At 44.3% G+C, this 16531-nt stretch overlaps 2 protein-coding genes across 9 annotated transcripts in view; both read right to left on the bottom strand.

Moving 5' to 3' along the window:
* Positions 1 to 1177, bottom strand: part of LOC121724286 (zinc finger protein aebp2-like) — a 34309-nt gene extending 33132 nt beyond the window's left edge. Inside the window, exon 1 of the mRNA XM_042110735.1 lies at positions 503 to 1177. Coding sequence (XP_041966669.1) covers positions 503 to 1047 — 545 coding nt within the window. The 5' untranslated portion in view covers positions 1048 to 1177. The remainder of the gene's footprint in view (positions 1 to 502) is intronic.
* A 2649-nt stretch (positions 1178 to 3826) lies between these two features.
* LOC121723674 (pleckstrin homology domain-containing family A member 5-like) overlaps positions 3827 to 16531 on the bottom strand; it is a 122505-nt gene continuing 109800 nt past the window's right edge. For 7 of the 8 annotated variants that reach the window (XM_042109583.1, XM_042109584.1, XM_042109585.1 and 4 more), the window contains 10 exons: positions 16399 to 16442; positions 15024 to 15179; positions 13940 to 14057; positions 13577 to 13692; positions 10284 to 10508; positions 9839 to 10003; positions 9449 to 9582; positions 7663 to 7805; positions 6110 to 6217; positions 3827 to 4899 (listed from right to left, as the gene is read on the bottom strand). In XM_042109583.1, coding sequence (XP_041965517.1) covers positions 6123 to 6217; positions 7663 to 7805; positions 9449 to 9582; positions 9839 to 10003; positions 10284 to 10508; positions 13577 to 13692; positions 13940 to 14057; positions 15024 to 15179; positions 16399 to 16442 — 1196 coding nt within the window. In that variant the 3' untranslated portion in view covers positions 3827 to 4899; positions 6110 to 6122. The remainder of the gene's footprint in view (positions 4900 to 6109; positions 6218 to 7662; positions 7806 to 9448; positions 9583 to 9838; positions 10004 to 10283; positions 10509 to 13576; positions 13693 to 13939; positions 14058 to 15023; positions 15180 to 16398; positions 16443 to 16531) is intronic. The other variant, XM_042109582.1, reaches the window with a different exon arrangement.

Here is a 16531-nt window from a genome sequence, read left to right as displayed (position 1 = left end):
CTTTCACACATAGGAACATTCAGAGTGGATGATATCCTGGCTGTAAAGACAATGTACTCCACTCAGAGGTGTATGAGAGTTCATGATTAGGCCTACGGTACGTGCTGGGAATTCCCCTAATGACAAAAAGGTCTATGTTAAAGATGAAGACCTGACGTGCTGCTCTTGGCTATCCAGCTGCGGTAATTCCAGATGTGTTGGATAACACTGCTTCACTTTGACAGGCCCACTATGCAGTCAAGCTGCAGTCTGAGATATTAGTTCATGTTAGCTTGAAAGCTACGTTTTTCTTAATCTTAATGAGAGATTACGGGTATTATGCTTTAGCTCGTTGCACAGTATGCCATTCGAGTCCAATTATTTCACACATGTAACATGACATAGCCTACGGTGTATTACAGTAGGCCTGTAACACTAGCTGCTGGCCTCGAATCAGCATTGACCATGATTTTTTCTGTGTAGCTAGTGATGAGTCTCAAAGGGCCAATAAAATGACACAAACCTGTCTTCGGAGTCCATGCGACTGAGTGGCTCTCCATCAGAAGACGACATTTCTATGCTAACTCGTCTCTTGTTGTCATCTTCGCTGCCCTCGTTCACAGTTTTGTCTGTAACATTACTATCATCGTTTGGTTTACATCCAGTGCACTGTTTATTTGCAGGAGAGTCATTTTCATCTGATACCTGTTGTTTCACTGCCTTCAGTGTCGCATCTTCGCGTTCAGGACCACTACTGTCATTTTCGAGCGTCGTCGAAACATTGTTTTCGTTTTCATTGATAGCAGCTATCATTTCACTTTTGCAGTCCACCGTTGTCTGTTCGTCATTAACGACGGCATGCTCAGGTGAAGGTTTCTTGTCATCCTCATGTTTTTCCTGCCCGCCATCAGCTTCAACTCTTTCCCCGTCCTCGGTGACGCACGACTTCTCGTCTGATTTCAGGCCCGAAACCCCCTCTAACGTTACCAACTCTGAATGTAGCTCGCCAGTTGGATCGTCGACCGCTGGGGCATCTTCACCATTACTGTCGGCTGATGTTGAAGGCATTATGTCAGCTTAAACTCTAATTTGGCAGCGACTCAGTAGCCCGAGCACCTATACATTAAAAATCACTTGATGATCGCCATTGCTGCCTACAGTATACCGACTCACCACCAGGTAGGCTAAACTACTAGGTGGGTTGAACCAAAACTGACGCTAGGGGCGGAGACTAACGCATTGACGTAATGTCGCAAAAGTGGTAGGCTCAAGCGCAAAATATGAGCGGCACGAACTTGACTTCTACATGAGCAGAAGCTGAAAAGACGTTGTGCGCTTGAAACTGTCATTTATTTTACGAATGTATCTACTCAAGGTTTTTTTGGATAGAATTAGAAAATATGTGTAGTGCTGTGTGGTTGTGCAATGTTACATTTCAAAAAAAAGAATGAAAAGAATAAAACATTTTTTTTATGAAAATGCAGACATTAATAGAAATAGTGTCTTTACGATAAATTTGCTTTTGTTTATGGGAAAATGTCATATTCATAAACGTGAATGGGGGGAGGGAAACCTTGTTTTGCAGCCTTCAAAAATGAAGTCAAATTCTACATGGACACTATTGTTGGACTCAACAGCCGAAAAGCTGACAGAACTGTATGTATATGTTCTGATGTTATGTCCTCTTTGTGTTGAATTTTTGTACCCCTGTTTGTGATCATTTGTATGGTGATTTTTGTATGTAATAAAAATAAAAAAAGACATAAAAGCTATAAACGTGAAATAAGAATGGATAATATAGCACATTAACAACAAGTACAATTCTTAGTCTAAGATTTATGATGGGTCTGTCTGAGTGCGTTAACAATCCTCACTGGACACTTGTGCATACATATTAGGTATTGTAAGTAGGCTACAAAAGTATGCGAATTAGAATATAGCCCATGTCTAGCAAAGGAATACAAACTTGAGTCACACACATGGCACCATTTGCAGAATACGCTACTAAAAAAAAAACACTAGGCTTTTTGCCTATATGATAGATAACATATAAAACATATTACATATATATTTAAATAAGTATATAGTCTATTTTATAGCTTGCTACAGTAGGATAGATATGATGCGCTGACAGAATACATACACGACAGTGCTTTTCTTTCTTAATCTTCTCTCTCCTCTGATAACTGTTTTGCTGGTCTAGTAACCTATGACAATTCCGTCCAGGCAATTCTGAAGTCAGATGTTTCCTTACCTGGAGTGCAATCTTTAAACTGGACTTCCGATTTTGTCTAGAACGAAGCTTCATTTTGTCACAAGAGGGCGCTGTAGCCCTTCTCCACAGCACTGATCTATAAAGAACACTGCAATAGATCAGTGTTCCACAGAACCCATCACTGGAAATAAGCAGACTGCCTACTCTATTCGGGTTATTGAACATTCTCTGATAGGCTACAAGCGAAATTGGGGCTCATCAACAAGAGCTATCCGCTACTAAAGCTATCCTATCCACCATTAAGCACTAATAAAACCTCTTCATGGCTCGTTACATCTCAGCGCATCTCTCCAGAGAAGTAGGCTATATAGGCTTATCTGTGCACCCCAGCACCACCCAGTGAGTCTCCGCAGGAGTCCTCCAGCTACCTCTCTCTCAGAGAATGCTGAACAGACTTTTGAAAACAGTTATAGGCCTATCTAACTAATAAATTCTCCTTGCAATCACGGTTTATATGTGTTTATGGTTGTTATATCGTTATCATTTGCTACTACTGTAGTATTTAGTTACAATTATTTAGTTAATTAGCCTACTTTTATTAGTATTTTATGTTGGCCATATGACTACTTTGAACTGTTAATTACTCATTCATGGTAGCCTATTGTTTGTCTGCCAATGAATAACAAAAAAATAAAGCAGCTCTTGTTGAAAACATCCTAACCGGTTAGAATGTAATTTTAAACTAATGTCTACAAAGTATATGCTGTAAGAAAATTAGTTAGTAACTAATTCACTTATTTTAAATAAACCCATACTTGTCAATGTATTAAGTTTTAAGTAATGCATTGTAGATAAAAAAAAAGATATTTGTTCATGTGGCCCTGGTTGCAGTGATCTAAGTCAGTAGTGACTCTTGATGTTTTAGCCTTGTTTGAACCATGTTTAAATCAGTTCCATAAGAATATACTGTAACCTATTACTGATCTGACTCTATACAATGTTATTACTTAATTCAACTGTTACACTTTTAGTTGAATGTTTTTTTTTTTTTTTAATTCATATTAATATATGAATACATATAAAATATATCTATATAATATAAATATTTGCTTAAGATAACTTGTGTTTGCAATGCATGTGTGTATGGTTTGTACTGTAGGACCTGTCAGTGGATGGTTATGGGCAGGTACAGGCTGAGAGGTAGAGATCTGTACTAATTAATTTCTATGTAGACTTGTGCACTGATATATTTCTGCTATATATATAGCTCTGGAAAAAAAATGAAGACTACTGCACGTTTCTGATGTCCTCCTTCGGTTGCTGAGTGACATTTGAATGAGTCGACGGATTTTGAATATGAATGTGCAGTGGTCTCCTATTTATTTCCAGAGCTGTATATATTAAACCTGCCTTGAAAAGCGCTACATAAAATGCAAGGTGTTGTTTTATCTACAAAACTAACTATTCTAAATAAATGATATTGAACAGTCCATTACTCCAGTCATATTGCCTCATCTACTGTACCACAGGTCTACTAAGGCAAGGTCATTTGGGGCTCAGCTAATGAGCCAAACTGAGTGCAGACTGATGCTGGGTTAGGTAGTAGCAAGTTCAGCACACTCAACACATTGGTAAGAACATCAACATTTATTTCACATGATAGAAATCAGATGAGATATGAACATTTGCATATTGACTTCAGTAAGTGGTCTCCTGTACACCCGCTCTGTCCACTGTGCAGCCTACAGTATATACACAAGGATCCTCTTTTAATTACATTTTGTACAAAAAATACTCTGCAATCCTGGAATAACAAACTTTTACTTATTGCTTTTTTACATGTGCTAGTCCCTTCTCTATCATGTCCAGGATTCCAAACCAACCAGGAAAATAAAAAGAAATCCCAGAAATTCTATTTAAATATCATTTAAAAAAAAGAAAAAAGACATGAAGCATATTTAAAGCCAAAACATTCTTGTGTGTGTCGGCAACTGTGACATGAACTGCACGCGGTCAGACATAAATAACTACGACCCAAGGAAAAAGAAAATCTTCAACTGCAGCAATGAAGTGGCACCATGTGGTCATCATTTTATGTATCATGTATATCTATCATATTTATATATATATATTTTTTTTTTTTCATATAAAAACAATGTGGTTTTATGCACTTAAATACTGTAGAATGAAGTGTTCTGTATTCTAAAAGATATGAGATTTAAAATTAACAAGAAAGGTTAAAATGTTTAAAAATTGCAAAAATAACTTAACTAAACACAATGAAACTATTTAAAAACCGGTCACAAAGTAGTCCTGCTTCCGCAAGCTATCTTTGAGCTTATTGTAGCTAACATTGGCATTGAACTGTGTATATTTTGGCGTGTGTGAGTTAGCTGCATATGAAGCCAACACACACTCACAGCAGAACGGGGCGAATGAGAGCCCATCTTGCCTGCATGGCCACTGCAGTGTGTGTGTGTGGAAGGCCTGTGAATGCACAGGTGAAACAATGAGAACATCTACACGACTACTAAAAAGGGCCGTGGAGGGAGGAAGTGATGTCACAGTGCAGCAATGTTCCTTCCGGGAGTATTTAAAGCCTCGAGAGTTAGCGATCTGGCCAGTCGGGACACCGTGTGCTGTTGGGGTCACTCTCCAAGCCACCCGTCCTCATGTGTAGGTCTTCACTGAGGCCAGGGCTTGTGCTGAGGACAGACAAACAGAGTGGTGAGGACTCTAGGCAGAGGCCGCAGGCTTCGTTCCACTCCAAGGACAGCTCAAAACCTTTCGCCCATTTTGAGGCAAACTATTAGACCTATTAGACAATCTAAAGTTGCTAAATGCTTTACTGATCTCTCTGTGAATGGAAACTCTAACATCCAGTGAACATGATTTATGTTAAGAGTTTAGCATCTAAACAAAACAAGTAGAAAAAAATAAAATTAACAGGTGGGGGCTAGTAAAACTGACACTAACCTACTGCAAGGGCCAGTGAGTCACTCTGTGCCGTGGGCTTTGCTATGCTGTTTTTTGTTTGTTAAAGTGGGGCTTTTAAATGCCACTGTGCTTCAACTGAGAGTAACGGCCTGCGTGCCTTGAGACACGTACAGTATGTGCCTGCGCCTGCTTGCCTGCCCCACTCTGGGAGTAGGACCAGAGCATTCCAATGCTTCTTCCATCACAGCACACCCGCTGCTGAGTGCCGACCCAACTACCGGTATTTAAACGCCAGCATGCCTCCTGGAGCACCTCCGACCGTGTCACATTTCAAAGCTTGCACTCCAACATAGCACTAACTGTGTTAGGACCTTTTAGAGGACACAAGTGCTGACACATTATGAAAAGTTGAGGTAGAGAAGCTGTCTTCGTGCAACCTGCTGCAGCGGCAGAGTCGGTCATATTTGTGTCATACTCTGAATCTAAACCGATTAACTTCCAAAGCTCACTCGCTTTCTCAGCCTGAAGCCATTTTCTTTTACGAACTGAAGTATTTATGTGTATACACAAACTAGTTTTCCCTGAAGATGTTTTTCTTGACAGAGACGTTGGTACTTTCAAATGCAAGCAATTATGAAGATAAGTAGATGACAGGGAAGAGCAGTGCTGAACTGTTAACTTCATGCACAAGAGACCCAGAAAGAACTTCAGAGCAGTCTTGCATGAAGACAAAACAGACCCATTTGTTAACATTGAGGAAAGACACACACACACACACGCACACACACACACACACACACACACACACACACACACAGTATTGGAACAGACCCCAGGAAAGTTAGACAGCATGAGCATGAGTATCAAAATGGCAAAGCGGAAAGTAGTGTTGAGATGGAGAAATCCAGAGAGGAGGAGAGAGGAAAGGAAAGGAGGGAGGAGACAGGAGAGGAGCGGAGCGGAGCGGAGAGCTCTTACTGTGGCCAGGGCACTACACACACATGAAGTGTGTCCCATCTGTGAGCTGCAGGGGAGTGTGTGTTGCAGGGGGCACAGGGGACTGGGGGGAGGAAGGGAGGCTTTTTGCTGCAAACGACACACACACACACAAAACAAGAGAGAGACACACACACAGGCAATCAGTAATGTCAATGCCTTCCTCCGACTGCTGCTGAAATGGGGTGAAGGGTGGATGATTGACACACTGGCAGGCACAGCTAGGCCAGGAACAAGGCCCGTGCAATCAGCAAAAACAACAGAGCAATGACAATCACAATGACATATTAACATAAACATATCCTCGCTCCCTGGGCAACACACAACTCATTTGAGCAGATTGAATAAGCATGGGCAGAAAAGAATAGCTTGGCAGTTCTAGACACACCTACGAAAAAGCTATGAAATATGCAGTTGACCAAAACTAACATCCAGATAGTTACAGCAATGTACAGGGTACAATAAGGGGCCGTCAGAGTTCAGCTGTTTCTTAAGAGTATGAGAGAAAGATAAAATGACTCAGACTGGGATTGTGTCCGAGAGAGAGAGAGAGAGAGAGAGAGAGAGAGAGAGAGAGAGAGAGAGAGAGAGAGAGAGAGAGAGGATATAGAGAGGGGGGAGAGAAAGAGTAAGAGAGAGAGTACATTGGGGATTATTTCGGGACTTTAATGAGGATTGACCAGGCGCTAAAAGAAGAGAGGATTTGGAGGAATGAAGGAGCGGAAATTAAAACCTGTAAAGCCTAATAATTTGCAGCTTGGTTAACCATGCTTCCCCAGACATTCAGGGTACCTTTGATGTGAGGGAGTACAAAAATGGCTACGACAAAGGTTTGGATTCTTAAATGTTATCCTCTAAATTACATGAAAGTCAAGAATTTGGATCATTCTTTTTTTTTTTTTTTTTTGAAAACCAGTTGTGTGGAACTGGCAATAGACCTGCCAATATACAGCCAATCTAATAAATAAACAAGCAAAAACAAACAAATAAGCAAGCAAAAACAAACAGCCACTAAGCGCACACACTCCAACTCCTCCATTCACTCTCATTCTGTCTGACATCTGAACAGCCCTTCTGCTCTGTGTATCTGCACTGTGCTATATTGTGTTGTGTATCTGTACTGTGCTATATTGTGTTGTGTATCTGTACTGTGCTGCACTGTGCTATATTGTGCTATATTGTATTGTGCTGTACTATATTGTATTATGTTGTGCTACGTATATTGTATTGTATTGTGTTGTGCTATATTGTCTTGTATTGTGCTGTACTATATTGTATTCTATTGTACTATATTGTCTCTTATTGTGCTGTACTATATTGTCTTGTATTGTGCTGTACTATATTGTATTGTGTTATATTGTCTTGTATTGTGCTGTACTAGATTGTCTTGTATTGTGCTGTACTAGATTGTCTTGTATTGTGCTGTACTAGATTGTCTTGTATTGTGCTGTACTAGATTGTCTTGTATTGTGCTGTCTGTGCTATATTGTCTTGTATTGTGTTGTGCTATAGTGCATTGTGCTGTTTTGTCTCACCGGCCACCAGTTTGGAGCGCTTGGAGGCCTCTGCGGCCAGCTCGTAGGAGATGTTGATGATCTTCTCCTGCGTCTGGGCAGTGGCCTCCTCCTCCGACTCCACCTCTGGGCTCAGAGCCAAACCAGGGTGCATGTTCTGCATGCTGATGCACACACACGCACACACACACACACACACACATACACACACACACACACACACACACACAGTTCATTAACACACACACACACACACACACAGACACACACACAGTTCATTAACACACACAGAGCATAAACACAACACAAGGTACTAGACTTGCACACAGAGAAGGTGTGCACAAAGATACCTACATAAACACAAATCTGCTCTTTTGCATTTTGTGTGTGTGTGTGTGTGTGTGTGTGTATGTGTCATCATAGGACGGTCAAATCTAGCATTTTAGCTATTAAGCAAATCCAGGGCTCGCAATTATATGGGCCAGGGTTTAAAGTGGGCTTTAAAAATAAATTTAAAAAAATCCCTCCGCTAACGTTCAGACTGTCCATGGAAATGTCATGGTGACATGGTTGGCCAATGGCGCCCGCTTGCTCTGGGCCTCACTTCAGGAGTCACGTCCACCATCTAATCGGCACGCAAAGCCTCGCTGAGAGGAGAGGAAAGCAGAGGAGAGGAGAGGAGAGGAAAGGCGGAAAGCTCCCCTCTCACTCCTTTCATCCCGGTCTTTTCATCCTCTGCTATTAACCCCCCCCCCCACCGCCCAACCTCCTCTCACTCCCTCCATCATTGCTCTCAGCTTTACAGGGCTCCTTGGTATGAGGCTGCTGCTGCTGCTGTTACTGGCCCAGAGTCATCTCCTCCAGTCGAAGTTAATGATGTCTCTTCAGGGCCTGAGCTGCCTGGACCATCTGCCTAGGCTTGTTTGAACGTGGTCAAGGCCACAGAACCGGGAGCTTAATGGATAGGCCTTTCATTCAACACTGTCAAGGGCAAACCGCTCTTCTCAGTATGTAAGTAAGCTCTACACAAACACTGACATTTCAACGGCTTGACAGGAAAAGTGTGCTCAGGGCGATGTGTTGGTTTTCTGATGGACCTATGCGGAGAGGGGAAAGGCTCGGAGGGCTGTGCCAATCCACACAGATGACATCATTAGTGGCCATCGCAAATGTGGCACCAAATTGGCTTGCTTGTGAAAATGGTGCCAGAAGCGAGCACATGCCAGACGCCATTTATAACGTAGATAGGGGTGTATAGATAGTGGCATATATAGTGTAGATAGGGGTGTATAGATAGTGGCATATATAGTGTAGATAGGGGTGTATAGATAGTGGCATATATAGTGCAGATAGGGATGTAAAGATAATATAGATAGTGGCAGACGCAATTTATAGTGTAAATAGGGGTGTATAGATATCGGCATATATAGTGCAGATAGGGGTGTATAGATACAGTAGTAGAAAGTGGCAGACGCCATTTTTAGTGTAAATAGGGGTGTATACAGTAGATGGTGTAGATAGGGGTCTACATACAGATAGTGTAGATAGTGTAGACAGGAGTGTTTAGATAGTATAGATAGTGGCGGCTAAATGGGATGCTAACTGGCAGAAGCTAACCCTCCAAATTCTGACCCCTGGGCTCTGTGTGTGTGTGTGTGTGTGTGTGTGTGTGTGTGTGTGTGTGTGTGTGTGTGTGTGTGTGTGTGTGTGTGCGCGAGTATGGGCTCATCTGCTTTTGGCAATGAGGGCCTCGATGCCGTCCACCTTCTTCCTCTGTGTGTGTGTGTGTGTGTGTCTATGGACTCACCTGTTCTTGGCGATAAGGGCCTTGATGCGGTCCACCTTCTTCCTCTTGTCGGCCTCCTCCTCCGGGCTCAGGGCCTCCTCCGGCTCTGGCTCCATGTAGCGCTCGGGGATTACCACCTTCTCTGGCTTGGACAGCTGGAGAGGGGTGGAGAGGGGGGCAGAGAGAGGTAGAGAGACAAAAGAATGGAAAAGAGAGAGAAAGAGAGAAATAAATAGAACATGACAAAAAGAGATAGAGGAAGATGAGAAAAAATGAGAAAAAAAGAGAAAGAGAGAGAGATCCAGCGAGGAAAGAGAGAGAGAGAGGAACAAGCGCAAGGGAGGAAGATCATTAACACAAATCCGGTGAAAGCTTTGCGGTGAGACTGACAGCCGGTTCACTGGTTCCCACCTCGCGGTCCATGTTGAAGTGCTCGGGATCCACGGCCTCTTTGAGACGGGCAATCTCCTCGGCCGGACTCTCGTGCTCCTGCACCACCTCCTGCTCTCTCAGAGAGGCCTCCAGCTCCTGCAGGTCAGTGCAGAAACCCTCGTTCCTCCGCCGACCCTGGGTGGACTGAGGAAGGGAGAGAGGGAGGGAGAGAGAGAGAGAATGAGAGAGAGAGAGAGAGACTCAATGAGTGGGTAGGCGACAGAAAACCAGTAATTTGATGTAGAGCTAACGAAAAAAACAAACAAAAAAGTTCAGTAATGTTTAGACATGGTCACAACAGACACCAAAACATACACCACACAACTCAACTCAAAGCTCAAACAGAAACAACATCTTGTGTGTCCATTTCAAGGATCACAGACCAAAACCCCTCAGCATTAGGACGCGGTGTGGGACGGAGTACCTGCATGGTCCTGAAGGGGTTTTCTTTGGAGAAGGAGGGGCTGCGTGAGGGCGAGTTCTCCTGAGCGCCCGGGCTGCCCCCCAGCACAGCCAGGCTCTTCTTCTTCTGCTGCAGTGCCCCCTGCTGGTGCCGCCGGATGCGCTCCATCTGCTCCTCCACGCTCATGCGCGGACGTGCGCTCGACTCCGCCGCACTTAGCTGCTCCACCGCACTACGTGGACGCTCCTGTGGACACACCACACACACGCGCGCGGGAACAAGGAAAATTAGTAAGGAATTAGCAGGAAAATTAGTAACTTAGTGTCTAACTGCAATGAGTACCACAGGCTAATTGTATTAGCCTTTGAGTGGACTGCAATAATTGAGCTTCCTAGAGTTAACCCTGTGTGTGGGTTTTTGAACACTCTAACATAAGGAACATTCCGTCCCACAACAATTGAAGGTTCTAAAATTTTATGTTGAACTCAATGAACCCAGATGTTCTTTAGAACATTAATTTTTCAACATTCCCGTCACACCTTTAAGAGTTCTAAAAACATAATATCTTTAAAACATAACATATTAACACAATGGGCTCTATCTTGCACTCCAGCGCAATTTACTTTGTATACTCGCGCTTTTGTCTTTCCTATTCGCATATTGGAATTTTCCCTCCACAGCGCCCACGGGGACGGTTCAGTGAAAAGAGGGGGCGTGTTCCAGCGCAAACGTTCCCTATTGATATTTTACAGTTTCAGAATGCAATTCCGCCATAGACCAGGACAAAGGTGTTCTAAAGTCAGTGGTGCAAATTCAGATGCTATTTTAAGAGCGCAGGCTTTGCCATAATGTAGCATGTGCACAACATGCATACACTTTGCTTCTCTCATTTACACGGAAGCAGTTCCCATTTTTGCAAACCATACATAATTATAAGGAGAAATATTAGGCCTACCACACGAGGGAAATCATTGTGGTGTCCATGAAAATGTGAAAAAATAGACATAAATCTGGCATACACAGTTTCGCAAATTATTCAGTCTAATTGTAATATTGACGGATCTAACTAACCTGTTTGACCAATAGTGGCAAGACAGATAAGTAGGCCTATATAAGGACACCTGACAAAGTAGGTTGTCCGTCAAGAACCAGGAAACAAAATTCTGACTGAGAAATCACCTTTACCATCATGTAAGTTAACAGTAGTAGGTTAAAAACCTTACTCTTCAACTTACCAGTTAAGTTGCGCTGGCTCATATTTTTTTCTATTGCACAGTGAGATGGAGTACGTCTTAGGACAAAGAATTAGACGCGGGAGGGAGAGGATCTACCGGCCTAGATATACCCATCTCTCCCTCAGTGAGGTGGAATAGGCGTAAGCTACGCCTGACCCGTCAGGCTGTGACAGATGTCTGGGGAATACAGTACATCCAATTCCCCTGACGGCCAGGAAAAAACAAAGCGGGCGTTTTAGGCAAAGTGTGGGTTCTCTGGTGTCCTTGGTGCTATAGACTGCACCCATGTGCAACTCCGTGCCCCAACAGAAAACGCACTGATTTACATCAATCGTAAGGGAACCCATTCGAACAACATACAAGTGATTTGCGATGCAACTTGTAAGATCAATGTGTTTGCAAATTACCCTGGCTCAAGCGACGATTCATTCATATTGGCAAACTCTGCCATTCCTGCCATCTTTGAGGGGAATCCCCCCTTGGATGGGTGGCTGTTAGGGGACAACGGCTATCCGTTAAAGACATGGCTGATGACACCATTTATTATGCCAGCAACAGTGCGTGAAACGGTATATAGTCGAAAACACACAGAAACACGCAGTGTGATTGAACAAACATTCGAGGAAATATTAGAGGACTTTAGGAGACGTGATGTTGAACTGCATGTGCCGATGCCATTTAACCCAAATACCCCAGCAGCAGCACGGGAGAGGAGAGCTTATTTGACAGAAGAGCTGCATCGTCTATAGTGAGGTAATTTGGGTGGGTTTCTCCCATCCCCATACAATGCTACATCTCGGTCTTTTACAGCCCTAACAAGAATGTCAGTTTCTTCTGCTGTGAAGCGCTCCTGGCGTGCACCTGGCAAATCTGCCATTACAATAGCAATCCGCCATGGAAGAAGCGTCCTGCTTTTAAAGGGAATGTGAGATAACGATCTGATTAGTTTATTGCACGTTACGCCCAAACCACCCATGATTAATGTAGCTACTTTAGACCACCCCATTTTAGATTTGCATTGGGTGCAACGGTCATTAACCCGCCGGTAAAATAGCAACAGCGCCCAAGATCCGCCCACAAAGCGACTTGCGCAAAGTCAATTGCGCTGGAGTGCAAGATAGAGCCCAATATGTTTCACTGCATGGCTCTTCAGCTTCATGTAGAGGAGACCCATCAGCACAGAAGTGGGGTCTCTGGTGGGAGCACAGGGCCAAAGCTAACACGAGCATACAGATCCTGTGGGACGGCATTTACGGAGTCAAAAGCTTGACTACCGCGTCAGGGAAGGAGACGTGGCTGAGTGCATGCTGATTCCGGGGTGCATGGTGCTTCAGACCTAGCCTAATGACACGCTGCGGAGTCTCTAAGTGAAGGGCTTCACTTCCCTTACTTGTTTTTGTTGCCGTGGAGAAGATGAGTCACCCAGAAGACGTACGCCGAGCGCCGGCTCTCTCTGCCTCCCCCCAACGTCAACAAGACTAAAAACACACAAGCGCCACTCCAGAAATAAACGTTTCCACCGCAAGAGCGTGTGCTGTCGGCCACCACACCCACTCTGGCAGCGGAGGGGGGTGACGTAAGCCACTTGCACACTCTCTCAATGTGCCACCACTCTCGCCACAATTAGCTTGGCTTGTTAAACAAGCCCAAATGCAGGCCTATGTTTTGACACACGGCAGTATCGCACGAGAACATAATCAAACTGGCCAACCCCGTGTGTTTGTGCTGCTAAGCTCTCAACTGTTATGCTGCTGCTACTGACAACTGTGCATCTTCTGTGCCCTCCTCCCGATGATAAAACGTTATTTTGGAATAAATGTACTCCATCATGTAAGGATGACTATCTGGATAAAGTCATCAGACTGAAACTATCAAAGAGGCTGACGTCTAAGGCAGGGGTTCTCAACGTTTTTGGTTCCAAGGACCCCACTTTGAGAACCACTGGTCTAAGGAACCGTGAGCTGACTGCAGGGAGACTTTTACCGCTCTGGGGTCTAAGGAACCGTGGGCTGACTGCAGGGAGACTCTAACCGCTCTGGGGTCTAAGGAACCGTGGGCTGACTGCAGGGAGACTCTTACCGCTCTGGGGTCGGGCTTCTTGTTCTTCCTCAGGGTGACATAGGAGGCAATGGAGGAGGACTCAGGCATGGGTGATTTGGTTCTGGGAGGCACTATTCCAACCGGGTAGGACATGCCTGCAATTCACAGTGAACCAGATGAGCAAAATAGTGATCTAGCTATTACCCAAGAACTACAGCTCCAAAAAAACACTGCTCGTACAAGCTAGGCTTTAGGCCCAACAGTATCAACAGCGCTAGTCAAATTAACTCTGACAGAAACAACCGTCACCGACTGAAACATTGAATACAACTGACCAAAGCAGAGTAAATGCTTTGACTTTGTTTTGGGTGGGTGAGTGGGTACGTTTGGATTGCATGATACCTTTGGCACTAGAGTCTCTCTCCATGGCATGCTCAGAGCGATCCTCTCCATTAGTCTCGTCCACTTCTGCCACAGTGGTCAGTTCTGGCTCACTCTTATACAGTCGGTAGTCTGGGCCCTGCAGAACATGCAAGACGGTCCCGATTAGATTCAGCTAATCACGCATCCATATAGACCCTTTCATCAATAAAAACAAAAACAATGCTTGAACGTTCTATTTGGGCCCCAATCTACTTCCTCTGCATTAAGATAACATATGGAATGTTAAAAAGGTAGTCTTGTGGGGCCAACTATGATGCTGATAATGGAACTCTCTTGAAAGGGTCCCCTTTCAAGAGAGTTCCATTATCAGCATCATAGTTGGCCCCACAAGGCTTCCGTTTTAACATTCCATGTAAGTAGATTGGGAACCAAATAGAACGTTCAAGCATTGTTTTTGTTTTTATTGTTGAAAGGGTCTATACCAAGATTATAAATGTAAACTTCACAGAGCTGAGGTGAGCAGACAAACTAAATGAAGCACAAACACACACAAACATCGCTGTTCTATTTGACAGACGAATTGTGAATTTTCATTTAATTTCAAAACACCCTTCATTTCCATGCATTTCAAACATATGACCTCAAATGCTCACATGGACTTCCCTTGTCCAATTCCAATGTCCAATTCTTTGTAATGCATCATATCCATAAAATCAAGGGTGCTTTGATCCTCACTGATACATCTCAAATGAAGCACAACTGACAGAAAATAAAACCAGGTTCAAGACACCGAGATGGAATAATGTTGAATGGGGAGATCAAAATAATACAACCATCATGCCATGACCTCTACCAACTGAAATCCAAGGCAGCGGCTGAACACAATGGCAAATGATGACAAAAGCAAGTCAATGGAGAGCTGGCCTTGGGAGGTGAAGAGCAAAATACCAAACAATAACTCAAATCAACATCCAAGACCCCCCAAAATCAAAACAGCAACAAACAAACAAAAATCCAGCGGGGGGAAACGGAACTAAGGAGCGGACGGTGAGGGATGGCGTTTGAGATGAACGGGGTGGTTGCTGTGGCAACTGCCTCTTACGCTGTGCGCTCCGTTTCTCTGGGCCGCCTTGCGGTCCTCAGGCCGGTGGGGCGTGGTGCGGACGCTGCCCGGCGAAGGCAGGGGGGGCACGACCGGGGGGCGCTCGCTGGGGTTGTAGGACGTGGGCAGGGGGGGGCGCGGGGGCACCGAGTCCTCCTGAGGTCCACACACACACACACACACACATGTGATGCAGGCAAAGTAGGCTGGGAGAGGGACTGTGGTGACTCACTCCACCTGCAGATGCTGCTGCAGACCAGCGTTGGGAAGCACTGCCCTATAAATACTGCACTGGTCTGACCACACAACCCTGTCGCAGGCTGGGCCAGTCACGTAGGCAGGAGGCCTGGTACACACGGCACTCAGGAACAAGCAAGAGGACTGAAAGAGCCCCTCCACAATCTCTTTCCACTCCATCAACCATTTTATGCTTCGACAAATACATTGATCAGCATGAATAGACCCAAAGCCTGCAATTTGGGCACTTCCTTGCAATGTTAATGTATGTGACTACATGGCCAGGTGCATTTTGAAGGAATTTGCCTTCCACAATACCTTTGCACTTACAAGAAAGGGCTGCTAGTTTGCTGTGATCCAGCTGATGTGTTTGGTGCTAAGACTAAAGTTCTCCCTCCATCATAAAGTGCCACAGGTGGCAGGCTAAGAGACATCAGGACGGGGCTGCCTGAGGCCTGAAAAAGGGTTGTCTGGTTTGAGGAGTTTGATGTTCTGCCATGCACCACCGTGATCGAGGATTCTGGGGGTACGATAAATAACAGATCAGACGCAGGCTGACAACTAAAAAGGCTGTAGGGAGTAACATTCTGCTCTAGGGGACATTCAGTTCCCTTTCAATGGGTTCATGAATACTTGATTTGAAAAGACTTTGATTTTGAGCAGTCCTTGAGACCAGAGTTGAGAATGTGATCCAATCACAAGCCTTCAAAGAAACAGCCACTTCCCAAACGACAATTTGGACTAGGCTTGAGGAACATCAGGCGAACTGATCAGTCCCATCGAACTTCTTTGAAACTCAGTCCCTTTGGGAACTTTGGGAAGCTGCACAAAGCACTACCCCCTACATGGTCAGCTTGACCACCAGTAGTTTTGATGCTTGGTTTCCACCATGTGTAGCACTGCCAGGTATTAATGGGTCCATAAATCATCCGTGTGATCATTTGCAATCTTTTTTTTTAGTTACTAGTAATAGCATACAGCTAGCATGTGTCATTTGGAGACAACATTCATTATCATGTCCCAGGAAGACTTGTTGATAGCTACCTACCACATCAGCTAATGGCTTTCATTATAATAACGAACACGGAAAACAATCCTCCTCAGCATGGCACAGCATCAGAGGTATGATGTGACCTACCTCGCTCTTCTGATGGCTGGAGATGGGTGTGGAGGTGAAAAAACCTGCAGATGGAAAACAAACAGTCGCATTGTAATTTGACTGTGAACAGAGGGCCAATTAGGAACAGCCATTCGTGCCGGCACACACTGGG

The sequence above is a fragment of the Alosa sapidissima genome, chromosome 11 (assembly GCF_018492685.1).
Source record: "Alosa sapidissima isolate fAloSap1 chromosome 11, fAloSap1.pri, whole genome shotgun sequence".
NCBI lineage: Eukaryota > Metazoa > Chordata > Actinopteri > Clupeiformes > Clupeidae > Alosa > Alosa sapidissima.
This window is presented reverse-complemented; position numbering and strand designations above follow the sequence as displayed.